Raw genomic sequence first — 20,006 nt, 5'->3', positions numbered from 1 at the left:
AAATGCCCCTTTTAGCATTTTAGTTTGTTACCACGAAACCAGCGTCTCACATGCACCTTCATCAAAGCAAACGGTGATAAACTTTCGTCCAATGGAAGTTTACGTGCTAGAATGCTTAGAATACTTTACGTGCTAGAAAACGTAGAATGCTTCCTCATTGGTCTACGTACATGACCTGCTTTGGGTTGTAGCAGACTACGTATATACGCAAACCACAGAGAAAGCAAATGACATGCAGATGTAAGGGCAACACATCATATGTAATTAGTGTTGGAATGTTACTACCACAATATTAATAAAAGGAGACGGTAAAAATCTAGTAGCACTTACGAATAAAAATTTGCTAGTTTTTTAGTCTTTCAAGGTCATTAAATGACGAAAATATGTAAGAGCTCCGCTACACATCAGACAAGCTGAAATATCGTCTACTATCAGAAATGTTCTTACGATAAATGTGTTCGTGCAATAAGGTGCCATTCACTGTTGATATCGAGAGGTCAAACAATGCCAAGAAGCTGATACTCAAAACATTGCGAAGCTGTTCCTAAATTTTAGGACAATGGCATCGACTGTCATTAGCTGAAGAAGGCCCTAAAGGTGCTGCTGCTTCACTTTAAAAGAGCCCAGAGGTGCAACGCATGGGCTGTGCGACACTCGATGGAGAGTTCGACAGATGGCAAACTGCCACTGACCAGCAGAGCACCCAGTGCCCTTCTTTCCGCCCTCGAAGAAGATCGCGGCCGAAAAACGCACAGTTACAAGAGAGTTCTGTGATCAGAATCACTTGTCACCTTTCTTTGAGCACAGAAGGGTTTCGACATACACGTGACGTGAAGGGAAGACCGAGAGGCATTATCTTCTTCCTTTCTTGTTCTCGGAATAGGCGGATACGAGCAACGCTTCCGACGCACGCCGTACGCGAGAGGAGAGCGAGCGTGCACTGAGGCATCCTGTGCCCAGAGCCGCGCGCAGGAAGCCCGGTACAGACGCACGGGCGCGCAGTCTGCTCAAGAAACGGGATCGCGTACACGCGCGACCGCACTCGTCGGTGCCTCCCGTTGCGTGGCCAGCGTGCCGATCCCTGGGGTAAATAAAATAAAATAAAATGTCGTGACCGCACTCGGAAGCATCCCAAGAATCCCCCGCAATCCCCCTGGGCCGATCCCTGCCAGCGAGGAGGTAGGGCTTCTTCAGGTGGCCAAACGCGGCGCGTCCGGAACCAAGCGCCAGGACCTCTGAAGACAAAAAGCAAAAGCCGCCGAACCAGTTCACGGACCGCCAATTACAGAGCAGGCCCCACGAGAGAGACGGTGGAGGGGTCCCTCCAAGATGGCGTCTTGCTCCTCCTCTCTTGGGCTGACGGCCGGTGAGAAGAAACCTGGTTCCCTACCTGGCGACGAAGAAAAGCCCTCCTCGCCGGCAAAGCGCCGACAGCAACCGCCCCCTCTCCGAAGCGTCCCCCCCAGGCAGACCCGGCTTCGCAGTCGAAGCGAGTCGTTCCCCGTGGAGTAGTCGTGCCGGTGCTCTGCTGCAACCTTGCGGATTACGCGACGCCGGCGCTGGGACCTTCTTGCCCGTGTCGACGCGTGGACCGGCGGGAGTGTGCGCCGACTTTGTGGAGCTGCGTGCGGACCGTCATGAGCCCTGTGTGAGACCGGCATCAGAGCACGAGCGGCGCGACTTCTTTGCTTGTGGCCCGCTCCGGGGCGCCCAGGGTGCGATCCTCGCCCAGCCGCAGCCGGATGGCGGTCATGTGCAGCGGCGGCCGACGAGCTGTCGGAGGGCAGCTACGGTCACGGACATTAGGCTTAGTCCTCGTGGTTCTGGCCCTCAGCAGGGCCACATCGGCAAACATCGACAAGGTATGTAATTTGTGTAACGTCCACGGGTTCCGGCCGCTGTCTCAGCGGCGGAGCTCGTCGGACTGGTTGGCGGCGGGGAAGCGTGATCGAAGACGCAATACGCGGACGAGAACAACTAGAAAGAACGCGTGACTGTGCACGTCTTTCTGCTTGTTTTTGTCTGCCAGAGCGGAAGCCGTTATGCCATAGCGTCGTGTGCCCATACTCGTATACATCCCTTTCCGCTGGACACGCTTGACGGCCATGTGTACGCAGCTCTTTATAGTCGCTTAGATAAACCACACTAGAAGTGGCCGCTTGGATGATTCTGTCGCAAAAGTGAGCGTGGATGCATCCGCTTGCAGACAGTCACTCTCTAGTGGTATGAATACAACGGGGGTCATTCCCCGTACATTAAGGCTACGGGTTCATGGTCACTGGGACTACGCTTAGCATCCTTTTGACGGAAACAGCCACATTTTTTTAGGCAAATTTGTAGCAGCTAGCATTTCTGTGCAAGCTTTTCGTGATCGAGCGTGCACAAGAACGCTAGTTGTGGCATGATAGTAAACAGAGCTTTCAATGTATAAGGTCGGACCGAAATCATTTAAAGAGCCCGTTTCACAATTCGGATCCTATAGTACTATAAATGACACGAGCTCTCAAAGATACGTGTAAGTAAGCCACTGGAAACCCCCTGACGCGCACACAGCTAGGAAAACGAGTACGTGGCCATTGAGTACATGGTGTTCCTTGTGAAATTTGCAGTGCAGTGACCCTACCAAGCGAAATAGGCGAACAAAACAGCGTATTTGTTGTCATGTTCGAAGAGACGACGACGTAGACATCGGAACTGCTTATGCAAAAGACGCGCCGTCACGAACGAAAAACAACGAGACAGAAGGAAGCGCGCGTTTGCGCCTTGCGCTGCGGTAACGTGGACAAGAGGGGTGGAAGGTGGAGTCTACGAGGATAGCGTCGGTGCGTTGCAACCTTGATCCCGCCGTTTCCTGTTGGCGCCAGCCTCCGAGACCTGCTCCCCGTCCGACGAGCCAGCTCGACCGGGACGACGGCAGCACCGAAGCCCGCGACCATTTCGGTACTCGCTGCGCCTCAGCGGCGCTCAAACAAGATCGGCCACTGGCTATGGGACAGTGCTCTTTGAGCAACCGGTGACCCGCTCGCAATTCAGCCGAGGCTGGCCTCGTATAACTGGAGCTACTAATTATAGATAACCATGAATGGGTGTGTAGTGTTATCCTCTTCTACTTCATACTCACACCGTTTCTCTCTCTCACATGACGAGGAGCTATAGACTGCCGCTCATTCTTGATTTTGTAGTATGGGTCGTTCTGCCCTTGGCCCTGGTCTCAACAAGTCAAAATTCAATGCAAGAGCGCGTTCCCATCAGCTCCCTGGTCCACCTTTCTGTCTTCGTTGTGTCTCCGATTAATCGCATGGTTATTCAACTTACTGCGCCTTCTCCACCTCCACCAGTGTCGTTTTCATTGCACTTATTTTATCGTTTCCATTAGTGTCCGACGGCTTTCCCAGCAGCATTTTACAGAGAACCTTTAGGTCATGAGATTCAGTCGGCATCGTTGAGACAGCGTGTTCTGTCGGTCACAATGAGGGCGCAGTCTAGAGGCTAGTTCACCTGATGTCCCTCATCGTGGCCGTGACGCACGCTTTTAATTACTGCTTGCTATATGGGGCCCATTCTTCTCGCTGCCCTTGAGCTGGCCAACGAGCCCGCGACAAATTGAGAACGCGTTTTGTACTCTTGACGTCTCCGCTCTTGGCCTGCATGCATGCTACGCAAGTGGAAAGACGAATGAGGCTGCCCACCGTCTGCTTCACTTAAGTCAGACTGCTGCTTCACCGCTCAGCTTCAAGCCACCTCTCCTCCGACAAGCAAAACAAAAAAAAGGAACAATGTCTTCGCATGGCAAAACGTTGTCTTGGCCAGTACAAACAATGTCCAAGATTAACTTCGTGCTCGTTTCCAGCTGTAAAGAGGTTCGATTGAGAGATGAGATCGGCATTTTTAAGGCTTCTCATTTCGGTTGCTATATTCACCACTGCCGCACAGGCCCTATAGTCATATAAAAAAAATGTCGAATTGTGGCAGAGGTATACATTTTTGTCGGTAATGTACGGGATTCACTCTCCATGTTTGTCCTACTAAAGTCTATGTCAACACAGATTAGCCTTGGCAACAGCTAAAGCTGCATGGCTGCCCCATATTCATTGTTCGCAGTCTCCAAACACAAGCATAGAACATATTATCACCCTCGACGCTCCAGCCCGTCTGCCACTCTCCTCCTTCTGTATTAACGCGACTGCTCAGCCATCGAAACGACTCGCCTCATGAGGCTCACCCACTTGTACAGTCAAATGCCTATATCGTCACGACGTGACCAACACCTGTGCTGCCTAATTTAAGCATACTTTTCTTGTATTTTTATACTTTAACGCATCCCATATTAATTTACATATTAGAGGTTATGAGCACATGAGAACCCATTCGGAAAGTCATCGTGGCAGCTGTTTAAGCTAATGGCAGTTCAGCCTCATAACTGCCGTTCAACTGAACAGCTCTTCATGCCTTTCCAGGTCGTAGTGAAAAGAACAAACGAAATCTGGAAGATATCTAACACTTCGCCATTACACAGTACTTCAAAAACTGAGCTCCAAACGCAATTGAAAATTCGGCTATATTCCCGGTACACGCGGACACCGACAGTTGTCCGCAATTTACGATCTAATTAAGTTAAACGTTCTAACAAATCTGGTAGTCTACTGCGGGCGAAAAACTTCACATAAAGCAGGGATGTACGTAGAGAATGTTTTTCGGGTGCCTGGTTAAAATAGAAAAGGTTGCTTCAGTTGAAAGCGAGTGATCTGTTAATTCAATGGATATGAAGAAGCCCTGAAAGCAAAACAGTCAGTCATATGCTAATCGTCTAATAGAAAACGGTGAATATCTAAGGGCAACAAAAATAAAATAAAACAAAGGTGTTACATAGTTAAAACTAACCTCTATTGGTATTCTATAAGCCACGTGACTGTATTCATGCACTGCGATCAAAACAAACGTGTAAACCCTTTTGCAGCCGCTATCAAGCAGCTGCATTTTTCTGAAAGGCCATTTGACACTGATATATTATTCTGATCACATTGACATTTTTGCTTAGTCTGTGCACACTGTCAGGCCAGAAAACAGCGCCCAAGGCTATCCATGCATTTCTCTGGGTGTCTGGTATACTTTAGAGCCGAGATAGCGTAGTGATGCGCGCCTTCAAATCGACTCTAAGTCAGTTACCACTCGCCATCCGCGGTTTGCTGATCCCATTGATAACGCGGGTCAACGCAGTAACCACTCACGAAGCGCGAAAAGCCTGATATTAAACACATACCAGAAAATGCATGGCAATAAAGTCCAGGAACCCTGTCATTGCCTCCGAGGCCCATATTCAGAAGAGCAAATCACACGCTATATAGTGCGGTTTGCAATAACATCAGATGTCTGACACTCGTGACATCATCCTATTTCCTAACTGCCTGTTTGATCGGAAGATCAAACCAACAAAAAACTTTCAGAATTTCACAAGATCGGTGGGCTGACTCCGTGAAGCTTTTCTCTCATAAGTGCTTTTATATACCATCGCCTGGCCGGCTACTCTAATAATCTGTTGAGCAGAAAGCTTGGCTGATATACATGTATTCACGCAATACAGTTAAAAATCTTGTTTAGCAAAGATTTGGGTATCGATGTCGGCGTCGTTGATTCTGAGCGAAAACTCAACGTTGTTCGTGACCAGAAAACCGAGAAACATACGTATACATCACATCAATAAACAAACGTGACACTTAGAATCACCAGGCGCGTTTCTGCGTGGCAAACGTGTGAGCTGCGCAACGTGCATGTGGTTGTCGTAAAAACCCACGCATTAAAAAGCCCTCAGAGATATTTGATCATGACCATCAGCAAAATCGCCAAGAAAGCGAGCAGCTGCGTTGATTCGCGTGTTGCCTCCATTCATTGATTAGCGATGGGAAGAATAGTGGCGTAGTGGGCACTGCACAGCTGTACTTGGAGTAGACGTTCTAGGATAGTTTGAAACGGCCAGTTTTAGGCACACAGACAGCGCCACGGTTGAGGCATCTATGAAAAACCGAAGCCAGGTTTACGATTGAGAAGGCGATGCACACAGGGCCCACGATCACGCAATCGCGTTCTGCTCTTGAAGACGAAGCTCAAGTGTCCTCCATTTTTTTTTTTAATACGGGCCTGGTTGTAACGTGGGATGTAATGTTTCTTGCGCCACTCGGTGGGTCAATTAAGAAGGCTGTGATGCCACGGTGAAAAAAAGCTTTTTCCATGAAGATGATTGAACGCATACGGAAAGTAGAAGAAATCACAGATGCAGGGAAAATATTGAGCTTAAACTCCGCAGCGGTCTATCATTGGCCATGAGCGAACGACATTCATGGCATACAGCCTGCATATCCTCGACTATCTCTGTGGAGCTTCGTGTGTTCTCTTCGCACCGATAAGTGAAGTTTCGTATACAAGCATCGTCGCTTTGTCATGTGGGTGGCTTTGCGGTGGGCGTCTTTCGTATGTTGCGCGACATTTCGGAACGCGCTTCCGAAATGATTGACGCGCTCTTCAAGGTGATCTTCACGCGTGCAATAGGCGAGTGTCCTGCGCCAATATAACACGGAAGTCGCAAGGTTACCTTCGTCAGGATACGTTTCCGAGAATGAGTGGCAGCGACTATCACCTGTGTATGAACGCGCGCAACCGAGCCGGCACAGGAGTAAACTGACGGTCGGCTACTCTCTGCGCTTATTTCGGCCCGCAGTACCGACCTGCCTGCCTGCATGCTTGTCCACGTTATATATTAGCAGTAATGAAGGGCTGGCACGAGGCTGCCAATTTATGGACAAAGAAAAGAGCAACGACGACGCAGCGCGAAGCCTAAATTCCAAAGTGCCCCGACGATTTGTCTTGTCGGACGGCGCCGTAATTGCGGCCGAGACGAAATGAAAAAGAAAAGAAAAAACAAAAACTTGTCCTCGTATCGGGGAGCGCCCCAGAGACCGCTCCACTTCCCGGATGCGCGAGCTATAGCCGTATACGGAGTCATCGAAAAGCAAGTTCAAGATCGAAAAAAAAAGGGGGCGAGGGGGGCGAACAGATAGGAGAAAGAGAAGAACGGTATTTTATTAGGCATATCCTCGGTAGCATTCGTGAGTCACTTCGAAAGAATCGCTCTCGGCCTCTTGTTTTTTTGTGTGGTTTTGGATCATTCCAACTCTTTTTCCGGTTAGCAACCGCCAATGCGGTTGCGCTCAGGTTCTTGCGCAGTATGGGGTGTCGGTTGCGGCGCGGTGTCCTGCACAGGCAAGCTCTCGTTCCCACGTAGTACAGCGCCTGTTATGTGCACGCGGTGGTCTCGCTGAAGCCACGTTCGTGCTCTCTGCGTGATCTCTGTGTGTATGCGTGTACAGCTATACTTGGATGACTGCTGAGGTGATATAGAACGGAGTTCGTCATTTTTTTTCCTCATTATCAACATTGACGCATGAGAAACACTGCGGAGAAAAGCGGCAGAGTGGGGTGCGAGCCCCATTTAATGCTATAATATTCATTCAGGCTCCCTTCAAGGCCACGCGTTATCACGGTCTGGACACCGAAAGACAAAACAGAAACTTCATGTAGCATTTCTCGCAATCAAGAGTAACCACCCCTACGAACCACCCCTAGGAATAAGCGAAAAATGTTTTGCAGGAAGGATAACAGCAAATCTAGTCAAACCCGTATTTGTTCGTGGTCTTCTGTTTGTGCTAAACTAACATGGCGCTAAAAAAAAAAACCCCACGCAACGACGAATTGAGCTCTATGTGCTGTGTGCCTTTCCGTAGTTCTGTTAGTTTAGCGCGAACTCGACAACATAAGGTTTGCAGAGCAAAACAAATCGGAATTCCATTGTGTCCCACTTGAAATGCCACTGCGGTATACTTTCCCCTTTTTCTAGGATTGCAGTGCGGTAACTGCCTATAGTCATCGTTTTAGTCGAGAATTGGGCTTCCTGGCGCCAATAGTGTCATATTGCTACGCGTAGTTCTGCTTCCTGGGGATATGTGATTCGCTGAGAGATTAAGTTCTACTGCTCACATGTCGATTGGCTTATATCGCACCATGATGACGTGTGAAACCACATAAGTGACAGCACCCGTGTGAAAGCCACATAAGTGCTCACACACATGTGCGTTTGTATGTGTTCTTTGACGCGAAGTGCTTCCATTACATTATTTCGCTACTTAGAATTGCAATTTCCTCCCTTTTTTTCCTGTAACCGCCTCTCAGATCAGATGCGTTCGTTCTTACATAAATAACAATCATCTGCTGCTAATTGCATTCGGGGTACACGAGATCGTTCCAAGAACATGCATGCTATTTATGCAATGATGAAGAGTCTTGTTTTCCCCTTCGAATAATTCACGTGTCTTTTGAGTAATGTATATACTGTGTCCGCAGCATACATCTGACGTGCTGCCTATTCCGTCCTGTCTACCGACGTTCCGTTCGTTTTGTAGCGCTATAGTGGTCGATGCATTACCAGCTCGCCCGGCGATACATATTCCTGGGAAAGGACAATGTGAATATTGTCACCTCCATGTTTTGAGTTGAGGGCAAGAGCAGCTCTCACCCTAAAAAAAAGAGAGAAAAAAAGAGCCCGTGCTGTTCTCCGGTTGAGATTCGGCCCCGATGGACGCACTATAGTACTATAGTACTTCTCAAGACGTACATCGAACACGATGGAGCTACAAAGTGTGCATAAAGTGTGCGTGTTCAGATGCAGCGTGTACTCTATGGAAGCACCAGTTTTGCGGATATTTCTGAGAACAGCGCCAACTTTAAAAAGGGCATCTTTTTTTTTTTTTTTAAACAAAGAGCACCTCCTTCGACAACTGGAATTCACTATTGCTTGCGGCTGCTGGTTCTATCAATGTTTTTTTTTTTAATTTACTCAAACCAAACTTGGGCCTTCTGCAAGTATAGTGACATACACAAACCCCAAAGAAGTGGCTTGTCGTGCTTCGATTTCGTAGCTGGTTTCTTCAGTTGAAAAAACACTGATCAAAGTTTTTTTTTTTATATTGCATGCTACTTATCAGTATTACAAAGTGCCCGCGTGATATGAACACTGATATTACAGTAGAATTGTTGGTGCAGGATGTCGTTACGAAAATTGGAGAGTGGGGGGTGACACTCGACTAAATAGCTGGCAGCAACATCAAAATGAAATGCCGCGGTGGTCTAGTGGCTAAGGTGCTCGGCTGCTGGCCCGCAGGTCGCGGGTTCAAATCCCGGCTGCGGCGGCTGAATTTCCGATGGAGGCGAAAATGTTGTAGACCCGTGTGCTCAGATTTGGGTGCACGTTAAAGAACCCCAGGTGGTCGAAATTTCCGGAGCCCTCCACTACGGCGTCTCTCATAATCATATGGTGGTTTTGGGACGTTAAACCGCAAAAATCAATCATCAAAATGAAAAGTTTTTGTATACGCTAACGCAGCGTATATTTTCCGTACATGGTGCGACACAGTATACCGACGTCAGTACTCAGCATTACTTCGTATGAGCGAGCTCGCGATGACGGCGTTAGGCGCTTATTAGCTCCCATTTCACACCTCGTGCGCTCCCATGCACTTGATTTTTCTCAAAATTATAGCGAATCTGTTTGCGCTACATTGCAAGAAGCCCATGGCTGCATACCACTGAGAGGCGCTCGGTTATGCGCTGCGAAGCGTCCGCACTTCGCCCGCGTGCGCTGTAGAGGAAGAACGCATATTCGGTAGCGTCGCTTTTCCTCATACTGAAATCGAGATGCTTTTTCTCATAAATTACCTTTTTTTCTGAAACCTCGTGCGAGCACGCTGAACTTTTCATGTGCCACATACGGAACGAGATCAACGGTATATTGTAAAAACAATATATTCGTTTTTGCTTCTATCAAGCGCAACTTGTTCATTCTATTCATTTGTAGAAAAGAAAACGTGAAGCATTCGATTAGCACATTGTTTTCTCATGACACGTTTTACAGATACCATTAAGTTAGCCAGACACGTTTTACAGATTCGGTTAGCCACGCTGTTACGTAATATGCAGCGACGCTTGCAAAGACCACGGTTTCAGGTGTTGGCCGAACGACGCTGCCCCTTCGGGACTAGTTTTCTCACGGGCACAGCACGTGAAGGTAGGTCGTCCAGAAAAAAAAAAGAAAATTAAGGAAAGTAGAGTTACCTCACACGTGTTTAACGAGAACGCATGAAACGCTGCCGGTAGCAGTGTGTCTGCCTTTGTGGTGTAATTTATTTTCGGCCGGAGTGACCCAAATTATTAATAGTGGACGTCGAGTCAATCAGGTGTGACCGAAAGTATCGGGAAACTACGCCCGACATTGAAACAGGTAAAGACTCTGCACTATACGTAGACGATGAATCAACAAACATTAAAGAATCGGTGTCCGCTCTTTGCAGGGACAGCTAGGTGCCGCCTACGTAGGTGCGAATGAGAGGACAATAAGGAGAATGGATAGGGATAGAAAGTATTGCCAATGCAATGTTGGCGGTCACAGAATCTTTGTAGCTAATCCAAACTGCTTCATTGAGATGCTATTTATTGATGACAATATAGCGAAAGTTTGTTTCAAATATGATGATGATGATGATGATATATGTGGTTTAACGTCGTTAAACCACCATACGATTATGCGAGATGCCGTAGTGGAGGGCTCCGAAAATTTCGACCTCCTGGGGTTCTTTATTGTGCACCCAAATCTGAGCACACGAGCCTACAGCATTTTCGCCTCCGTCGAAAATGCAGCAGCCGCAGCCGGGATTTCACCTGACATCCGGCATAGGCTCAAAGAGTGCTTGCTTCGACGCAAATTTAGCGAAAAGGTGTTGTGGTTCAGCTTAATTTACACATTCCGATCATCCAATTTCTACGTTTACGAAACCCATAGCTAGGCGCATGTCCTGTGTCTTCCCTTCTTTTTTTTTTCTTGATCTCGTGAAATCAGCTGTAATTATACAACGACTCTCGGACCTATGAGCTCTCTAATGGAACCCTGGACTGGTTATGTGCCTTCCGTGGAGCGAGAAAATCGCAGTTTACTTGAATTTATATAACATGTACTCTAGCAGCGGTGAGTTAGCGAATAAGTGCCAGGGTAGCACCCCCATGCCTCTCCGAACTTGGTGATGACTGAAACTGGAAATTTTCAGTCTAGCAGGTGCCGCGGGCAAGCGACTGCTATCCCTCCCGGATGCTCGCGATGAAATTGAGACCATCGGCGGAAGCCATACGAGTAGTGAGACGAAAACGAAGATAAAACATCATCGCCGCCATTAATAGTGAAACGCAGTCAGCACTGCTCTGCTCAGTCACCGCAAATAGTTCGTGTATTCCACGTCGAGTAGCAAATGCAAGAGGTTCGCGAGGGAGGAGATGGAGGAATGAACTTTACTGACAGAAACCAGCAAGTTCAGGTAGCCGGGCCAAGGCCTCCCTTGAGGGAACGTCAAGATGGAAAAAACATAAATGATCCCTTTGTATTAGGAATCGGTATAACATGAAAGTAAAATGTATCCTTACCGAAGTAGTTTAATGCTTACTGTGCATTGACATAAAAGAGCCTATGCATTGTCTGTTGGTGTTTGGTAGCTGAATTTAAGCACCATTTTTCGTAAGCGCATCTACGTTAACGCTCAGCGATACGTCTATATCCCGACGACTAACGTCCATGATTAATGATTAAACATGCCCTTGTCGTCATGGATGCCTTTGGTAGCTCTGGTAGTTATCGGTGAGAGCGAAACCCAAAGAAAGTGGTGTGACAGCCAAAAGAGCGTGACTAATTGTACGTCAAACTTGGACTAAGATCGCCTACTCTCGGCATGTTATTGACCAAACGCCACTGCCCGATTAGGCGGAAACGCAACGCGCGTTGCGTCTCCCTTCTTGGCCAGCCACGATTTTTCGCGAGGCGAGTGGGGGACGCGGAGGTACATCCAGAGGAAGCAGGCGCGTTGCTCTACGCGTTGCACAGCTGTTTTTGGTATGAATAGGTGCTATGAGCCACGCCGACGCTTTGAGTAGGGTCGCGGTGTGTTGAGGCATTGACAAAATTGCACTTCTCCTATTGTGAACGCACCCAATAGGACTGACGCGTCTAAACGACGCGTTGAAAAAACTGGCCACGTATCTGCATGTTTCATTGCAAATGTCGTCAAAAGACGATAGTATCGCGTGTGGAGAGAGTGAACAAAACGTTTATTTGATGTTCTGCGTGAGAAAATCGGTGAATTGCATTTTGGACGCGCTGCGTTAGAGAGTCTCGATCACTGCAGCGAAGGCGAACGAGCCCATCGAGGGTGGATGGATGGATATGGCTGTACCCTTTAGATCGGGCGGTGGCTAGCGCCACCAAGCCGTAATACCTAATGAACAAAAAACTATATTTATTTTTTTTCCTTAAAAAAAGAGTTTGAGGATTCGTACTTTGCAGTGAAGAGTTTAATTTTCACTCGTGCCTTGACTTCCCTTAGGCACGTTAGGCACGAGCGCCATCTGGCAGTTATCTTCGAAAACGAAGGAAGGCGTGCGCACCCACGGAGAAAGATGCGCGCCTGTCTCGGAGGTGATAAGGTGTAGAACGCAAAGCGACGGCCAGGTGCCACCACCCTTAGCAAAGCGTGGAAGCACTTGCCTCTTTGAGCATCACGTTGCACTGACAGCGCAGCGTGATAAACGCTACGGTCCTTAGAATTACTTATCTTCTGTAGTATAAAGCCACACACAGAAAATATTGACGTGTTGTGATTGTGCCTCAGACATGCGCGATAATTGCTTTTGAATTGACAATCGCACAAGTATGAACGCTGAAACTTGAGAAATATTGGTGGGCGCTGCGGATAGGGTTGGCCGCTTGACGTATCGTTGGGTGCCGTTTAGGATATCGTTAGCGCGAACCTAAATGTACAGACCAAAGTTTTTGCGTCGAAGGTCCCCAAGAAACAGTAGTCTTTAAAACTGAGCGTGGGTTCCACAGTCATGATGCATTGTAACACTTTCCTAAGAGTACTGCGAGAGGGCTGTCGTACATATTAAAGGAGTGTTTTTAAAGTTTACGAAGTATATACTTGTGGCGTAGTGGTTAGTATGCCAGGAGCTGTTATCGCTAACCGAGAGGTGATGAGTTCGACTCCCGTGCGCTGAACTTTTTATCTCTTCTCAAAGTTATTTTAAACATCATTTTCATTATGGAAGTGCGTCACTGAAATCTTGTTGGACCTCAGCATAAAACACTTTATGTTAGGAAAAAAAAATTTTGCGGCTTCCAGATATTGCTTGTGGTCATGGGCACATGGTATTTCATCGACCATTTTATGTTCAAACAGACTGTGGTTGACCATGTTCGCCTTGCGCTTCAACGAACATGTGACGAACGATCTTCTGGTGTGCTTACTTCCTTACATGATGTTTACCACAAGTAACGATTGAATTGGTGGTATCAATACCGAAAAGACCTTCTTTTAAAGTGTCTGCATTCCTTAAACAACGAAAGCAACAGCATGTTCTTCGCCGTCCTGCGTTCCATCCGCCCTATCAGCGTAGTTAGCCATTGAAAACACATGAATACGTCACATGGTCCTCAGCGAACATTTCATTTTGCCGCTTTTTTTTCGCACTCTGCCTCGTCTTATCAATGCCCTCTCGGCCTCACCCAACCGGCCAAGTGTACACGATGCTAGAGATCTTGCATCACACCAAGCGGGCGGTCTCTTTGCAACCCGCGGGCGACCAAGCAGCGGCAGCCAAAAAAGATGATGGTTCATCAACTGGTCGAGCGCAGCCAGAGTAGGAGCGATGACCTGCTACGCCGCCGGCGCTCCGAGTTGGAAGCACCCCTCACGCCTAGCGTGTACAAAGTCGAAAAGATGAAAGGGGAGCCTGCTTATTTTCTTTCGTCCATGGCGTTCCACACTCGACAGGAGGGGGGAGAGCGGGAGAGATGTTGCCGGTGGTGGTAGTCGTGATAGACGCCAGTGAGAAACAATAACAAAAAAAATTGAAGAAGGAACGGCCTGGGTTACGTGAGGAGTGAAGCAGAGCCCATATCGCTGGAAGCCGTTCCTCTCCCACCTCTGGCGTCCCTTGCGCACCATCGTGGCCGCGGCAGCCCCGAGGAGAGGTCGTGCCGCTGAAAAAGAGCCGGCTCGAAACGGAGTAATATGCCTTCGGAGAAAAAGAAGACGAGGCACATCGTCGACGTGGCCGGCTGGATCGCGCTGGTTGGCTGCGCAGCAAACTAGAACGAAATTCACGAACCCAACGTAGCCCTAAGAAGAATGCGGCGATGTCTGGGAGCTCGTCGGCACTCCTCCCGCGTTATTCGCGTATAGGCGCTCGGCTGGAATCATAAAAGAATCCATCGCGAACTGCGCAGCGTTGCAGTGCGCAGCTGCTCGACCGGGGGGTCTCGGCGTAGTGTCGGGGAGACGGAACGGCTTCTAAGCAGGAAACAAAACGCAACTCCGGCGCTCTTCCGGCCACCTGAGCGACTGGTGCCGCCATCCCATGTGCCAGAAATACGACGGTACAAAGGAAGTACCTAACCGAAAATGTATTCGAAACACAAAAATCGTATTGGCTTGTTCATTGCTTCAGAACGAAGCATATATACGTGTTCATGAGGTAACGCTGCATCACTTTTGAGTTGTGCTCCAGGAAAAAACAAACGAATTAAAAAAACAGCACCAGCAACAAGTGGCGTTTCCGCCTTTCTTTTTAAGTGCCTGTACGCGGGCTCACCAGGCCACCTGTCACCGCTTTCGAAAACAGAAGAGTGGAGATTTGGCAAGACCATTTTGCTCTTTCTGTCCCTTCTTTCAGGTGCTACCGGATGTTATCGTACTGGATACTTGAGCCTGTAACAAATTCCTTTCCCGTTCTTCCATCAGGCACACGTACACAGCGAAAGGCCAGCCTTTAGTTCTATTACTTACATTTGCAACTTTTTTATGCAATGTACTTTTTTTGCCTTGCGCGGTCACAGAAGCCGCGAGCAGCCAGTTGTAAATTCGTCCTGAGAACACATTGGATTATAGAGACCTTACCGCTGTGTTTTTAAATGCGACTTCGACTTCTAAAACAATGCTTAAATCACATGGCAATTTCATCTTTTAGGAATGTCAGCATAGTGCTGGTTTCTGTTTGGTGAACCAGAAGGTAGTGAGCCGCACGGAGAAGCTCTCTCAAGAGTGGCTCTCATGAGTAATGAAGAGTTGGCAAATTTAGGCAGCTTCGCCTAAAGCAAAGCGTTTGCAAAATCACCTTAAAATATTTCTCCGACTGTCCCGAGAGCTCTGACGTTCGCCATTTGTGAGATAACATCTTACATAAGACATTTTATTAGCGGGGGGGGGGGGGAGCACAGCCAGTGGCACATTTTAATTGCGAGCGACGGGAAATCTTCGTTGAGTGGGCTCTCTGTTTTACGTCCTTTTGCAACGAAACACCTGTATGTCGTTACGCGGGCATTCTATATCTATCTCGCAGATGTCCAAGCGCATTTCTCGCGCACAATATTCGGATGATTTCTCAACAACCAGAAACCATTCTAATATCAATATACCAACGCCGGCGGCTCGTACGTTGAGTTGCTTGTAAAATAAAGTTAGTACGTGTGTGCTGTTCACTCGATGCACGGACGTATCCAAAGGTGACGCACCAAAAGACCATCTCTCAATATACTATATGGAGTAGCTGGGGAGAGAACGCAATCACAAGAAAAACGGAGGAAACCACCGAAGAAAAGATGGCGGTTCGACGTCGGCATGTCGTATTTAGGGGTCCAGAGGGTCCGCAGAAGTTAGCCATTCGAGAGAACTAAAACGAACATTTTTTACTACTCTCGCCTAACACGAGCAGGCGCGACAGTGCATCATTAAGACGTCGGTCAACAACCCCCTTTTCCCGGCCTTTTTTCTTACGTGCGTCCTCTTCGCACGGCGGCGGCTATGTCGTGTGGCCATGTAGAGATGCAACAATGGACTGGATGTGAAACGGAGCTAACGCGGTGACCGAAATATGGAAGGCAAAGAAGATGTTCTCTCGTTGTAGCCACATAAAATTCACAAGAGCTGAATAGAGGTAATGCTTCAGGAATCAAGCACGAAATGCCACTACAATCTTGCGGTTATGTTCAATAACTGCAGCTTTCACTACAACACTGTGATACAGCAAACAGAGCATTACGCTCAGGAGACTTCGTAAGCAATAACGTCCAGACCGATGCCAATTAAGGGAGTTAACCTGAAATCACAAAACATCAGGCGTTTCTTTTTTCTTTTTACCAACTGAGCCCACATAGCATGTCGCCTGCAGGTTCAGCGCGGGCAGGCAAGCCCGGCGGTATTTGGAGTGCACCGTACAGCGGAGCCAATCTCCAAGGCTGCGGGTGACCCCCGTCGACTGAGTGCATGCAGTGTATACGCGTGTGCGAGGAATTCGGCGCGCAAGTCGACCACGCCCGACCGTATACACCGAGCGTCATGTCCTTGCAGTACCAGCGGGGCGTAGCCGCACGCACGCTTACTTGACAAAGCACTTCATGAGAAGCGAAATTGCGCTGCGGTCTCCGTTGCAAGGACGCGGCTTCATGCGAGAGCGCGAAAGTGTTAACTGCCCTTTGCCGCCGCTTGTTTGCGACGTGATTGTTGATGCCGCCTGGACTCTCGTGCTTTGTGGCGTGGTGGGGCTCGTAATCCCTGGCTCAATTAATTGATTTTTGTGCACATTTTGATAAACTATCATTGTACGAAGCGCATACTATTGTGTATTTCAGTTATTTACCCCGAGTACCTTATATAGTGCATGGGCTAACAGTTCAGGATCGCAGAACGCTCGTTTTTTTTTTTTTTTTTTCACTATTCCAGCAGTATCCTATTCATTGTCTATATGTCGAAAAATTAAACTGCGTCGTAGTTTAGTACTTTCTCACTCTGTGTAATAAAATTGGCCGAGATGAATGCTATTCGGAGCCTACCAATTAAGCCCACGTTTTGTCCCTGGGGCAGAATCACTCGTGTTGCACTTACTGTAAGCGAGCTGGCATCAATGCCACTTTAGTTAATTGCAAACAAAAAAGGGGGGATAGCAACGGTCACATGAACGTAACAAGTAACACCAAGTACAATTTTTTTTGAAAGTCAGCTTAAAACGGCACTTGAGAGGTTCTGGCACGGTCTTGAATACTATGATACCCCTCCCCTCCCCTACGGCACAACGCGTCTTAAATGCCGGCCTTAAGACAAACGCGGCCACCCTGACCATAAAAAGGCTCGCAGGCCATTTGTGACGAGTGAGTTTTATATATTCCAGCGAGTATAAATGGTCTTGTATGTATACATACGAGAAAAAGAAAACATCCACACCCTACATAGATAAAAACGTGATTACGCTGCAACGACTCATCCTCTCAAAGGATGTAATGACGTTTTAGCTTTTACCTACTTCGCCAAGCACGATCCGCTTTTTCCTGTCCGACTGACCGGTTTGTCGCACAATAAATAGGCTTGCTTGGCGCAGGTAGTCTCATCTGTGTGTCTGTATTCAGGTTTTTACCGACACCACAGGGCGTCTTGCGGCAGCTCTTAATTACTTTACCGTAAGGAGAGTGAGAGAGAGAGCAACGCTGGTGTTTCTCTCTCTCTCTCTTTCTCTTCGCTTCATCTCGGTGAATAAGATAATAATCTTCTGGCGAAAAAGAATTATACCTAAATGTGACTTAGATGCGTTACCGACGCGACGCGCCTGAGAACACTATTAAGCAATAGGTGTGATTTCGCGACCACGCATCTGCCTGTGTTTGCTTTTGTCACCATTTTCGGGTTATTTTCGTTCTCACTAAATACATGGCCAGGATCGGCAGATATAAAAAAATGGGGAACGACAGAAAGGCATTTGAGCTAAATTACTTGTTGCACGAGTAGCGCATGGATATGCGTCGCTCTTCGTATAGTCACAAAGAGGAACGCTTGCGGATGCATTCCGAGTTGGGCTGTGCACAGGGCGGCTAGAGGAAACATTCGTGTAAGTGGATGTTATATCCGTGTTGTAATTTATTATACCTTAAGCCTAGCTTACGTAACAACATACTGGTCCAACCTTCTTTCTTCTGCGTGGTATTCATAGTTCTGCAGAGTTCGGGCAGGAAATCGCAAACTCAATTCTCTCTTCTACGGGAGCCCTCATGACTCTTCACACTGAACACCAAGAGCGTTAACCTGAAATCTTGACAGTCTTTGGGAATATATCCTAGTCATTCTATGCACGACGTTGAGTAATGAGATGCTAACAGAAGCTCGCTCTTGTATTTCACGAAACAGGGATGCTCACATACAAAACATTCCATTATGTAGGTGTAAGTTATCAGCAGTCAAGAGTGGCATTGCATTGTGTTTAGCATAATTTGCTTTTCTCTTTCTTTAGACGAAAAGAAATAAGTGAGTATACTATATTAAGTTACATTATATTGCACAAATGCCTTGTTGTGCTCACTCATAAAAGCAAATTTGCAAATTCTGGAATGCACATCAGCGTGGTGTTTCTCAATTACAGCTCCTGGTAGAAACGAGCCCCGGTAAAATTATGTTGACATGTAATAAGGCCGCGGCTCCAACCAGCGCTTGCACTTCCTCACAAGTTCCTCCTGTTTGTGCATTCTAAAACATAACGCGGAAGTAATCACAGCCTGACACCTGTCAGTGACGTTCTCTTCGCCACGGCTAGCCTACATAGATGTACGCTGTCCTACTCTCACGGGCGGCTTCAGTCAACCAATGCCGCGCTCAGCACCGAGTCCTATTTAACCGTTCTTTTTTTTTTTTCCTGACTAACCGGAACTTAGAGGTCCCGGAGCGGCTCAGAGTTGTCCGTACAGGTATTGCGAATCCGTCTGCCACTTGGTGCTTCTGAGCAGGATGCGAGACAGCGCGCACTGGCTGCGCCAGCGGCGCGGAGGTTGCGAAAGCAGCCATCCGTATAAATGTGGCATTGGTTGTAAAGCATGCAGCCATTAAAGAGAAGCATGAGATGGGCGAGCGAAAAATGAAACAAGAGAGGGTAGAAAAGGGGCGAGACATAAACGAAACAAGAAATGGAAAGCGGCAGGCTTCGTCTTCCACTCGCGGAACTACTTCGGCACAGGATGTATTTCCTGTGGAACTTCCCCAATCTTGCAATGGCCGCGTGTAGTAGGGGTTCACTTCCCCTTGTAGTACAAGGAATGGCTGTTTTTTTTTTTTTTGCTTTCATTTCCGGTTTGTCTGCGTGACTTATAAGATGACAGACTATGTTTGTCATAGCGGAAAGTGTTCTTCTACCGAGCCACCACCAAAGCGCTCAAACTGAGCAATGGTTGTGGGTAAGAGGGAGATTTCGGTGATTTTGCGAATAGGAAGAAACAGCAGAAGCACGGACGAGGCGCGCCTATACTCCCAACAATACTCTCGGAGGCTGCCCGCAGCGGCGCAAGCAAGAAAATGAGTAACGACGGCCACGAAGCGCGCACACAAGGCGCGTTCCAAATGATAGACGGCGCTGCGATCGCAAAATGGCAGCGTCCTCTGGAAAACAGTCTATAGCCTACTGGTAGACGTTTCCCTTATGGTATTCCTAAATGACTGCAGCCGCGCGCCGACGCCCTCACCGAGTGCAAACCTATTCTGTTCCTATATGAAGAAGGACGCTGCGTGACCAGGCACGTTGCCGTTCTTTTTTCCCGTTACTGACAGTGCGCGGTCCTTGGCACTACACGACTGGACATAGGGATCGCAACAGCAAATTTTGGCTGTCGACACTCTAACTTGGCACCTTTATTTCTTTAGGTACTCCCCAGTGCGAAATTTAAGCGCATCCTGCTAGCCATGATATAGCTCGCTTACGTAAGTTACTTTCACGCTTCAGAAAAAAAAGAGCAGTAGTGAAGCAGTAATTCGTTCGCATTAATTTATAGGATGTAACAAACTAAAAGAAGAAACACCTAGTGACCACATTGCAACCATCGATAGCTTGGCCACTGA

General features: G+C 47.8%; 1 protein-coding gene across 1 annotated transcript in view; it reads left to right on the top strand.

Moving 5' to 3' along the window:
* The first annotated feature begins 963 nt into the window (after nt 1-963).
* The window catches only part of uif (sushi, von Willebrand factor type A, EGF and pentraxin domain-containing protein uif), a 135,915-nt gene continuing 116,872 nt past the window's right edge, over nt 964-20,006 (top strand). The window contains exon 1 of the mRNA XM_037435831.2: nt 964-1,862. Within this exon, the coding sequence (XP_037291728.1) occupies nt 1,743-1,862 (120 nt within the window). The 5' untranslated portion in view covers nt 964-1,742. The remainder of the gene's footprint in view (nt 1,863-20,006) is intronic.

The sequence above is a fragment of the Rhipicephalus microplus genome, chromosome X, assembly GCF_043290135.1.
Source record: "Rhipicephalus microplus isolate Deutch F79 chromosome X, USDA_Rmic, whole genome shotgun sequence".
Taxonomy (NCBI): domain Eukaryota; kingdom Metazoa; phylum Arthropoda; class Arachnida; order Ixodida; family Ixodidae; genus Rhipicephalus; species Rhipicephalus microplus.
This window is presented reverse-complemented; position numbering and strand designations above follow the sequence as displayed.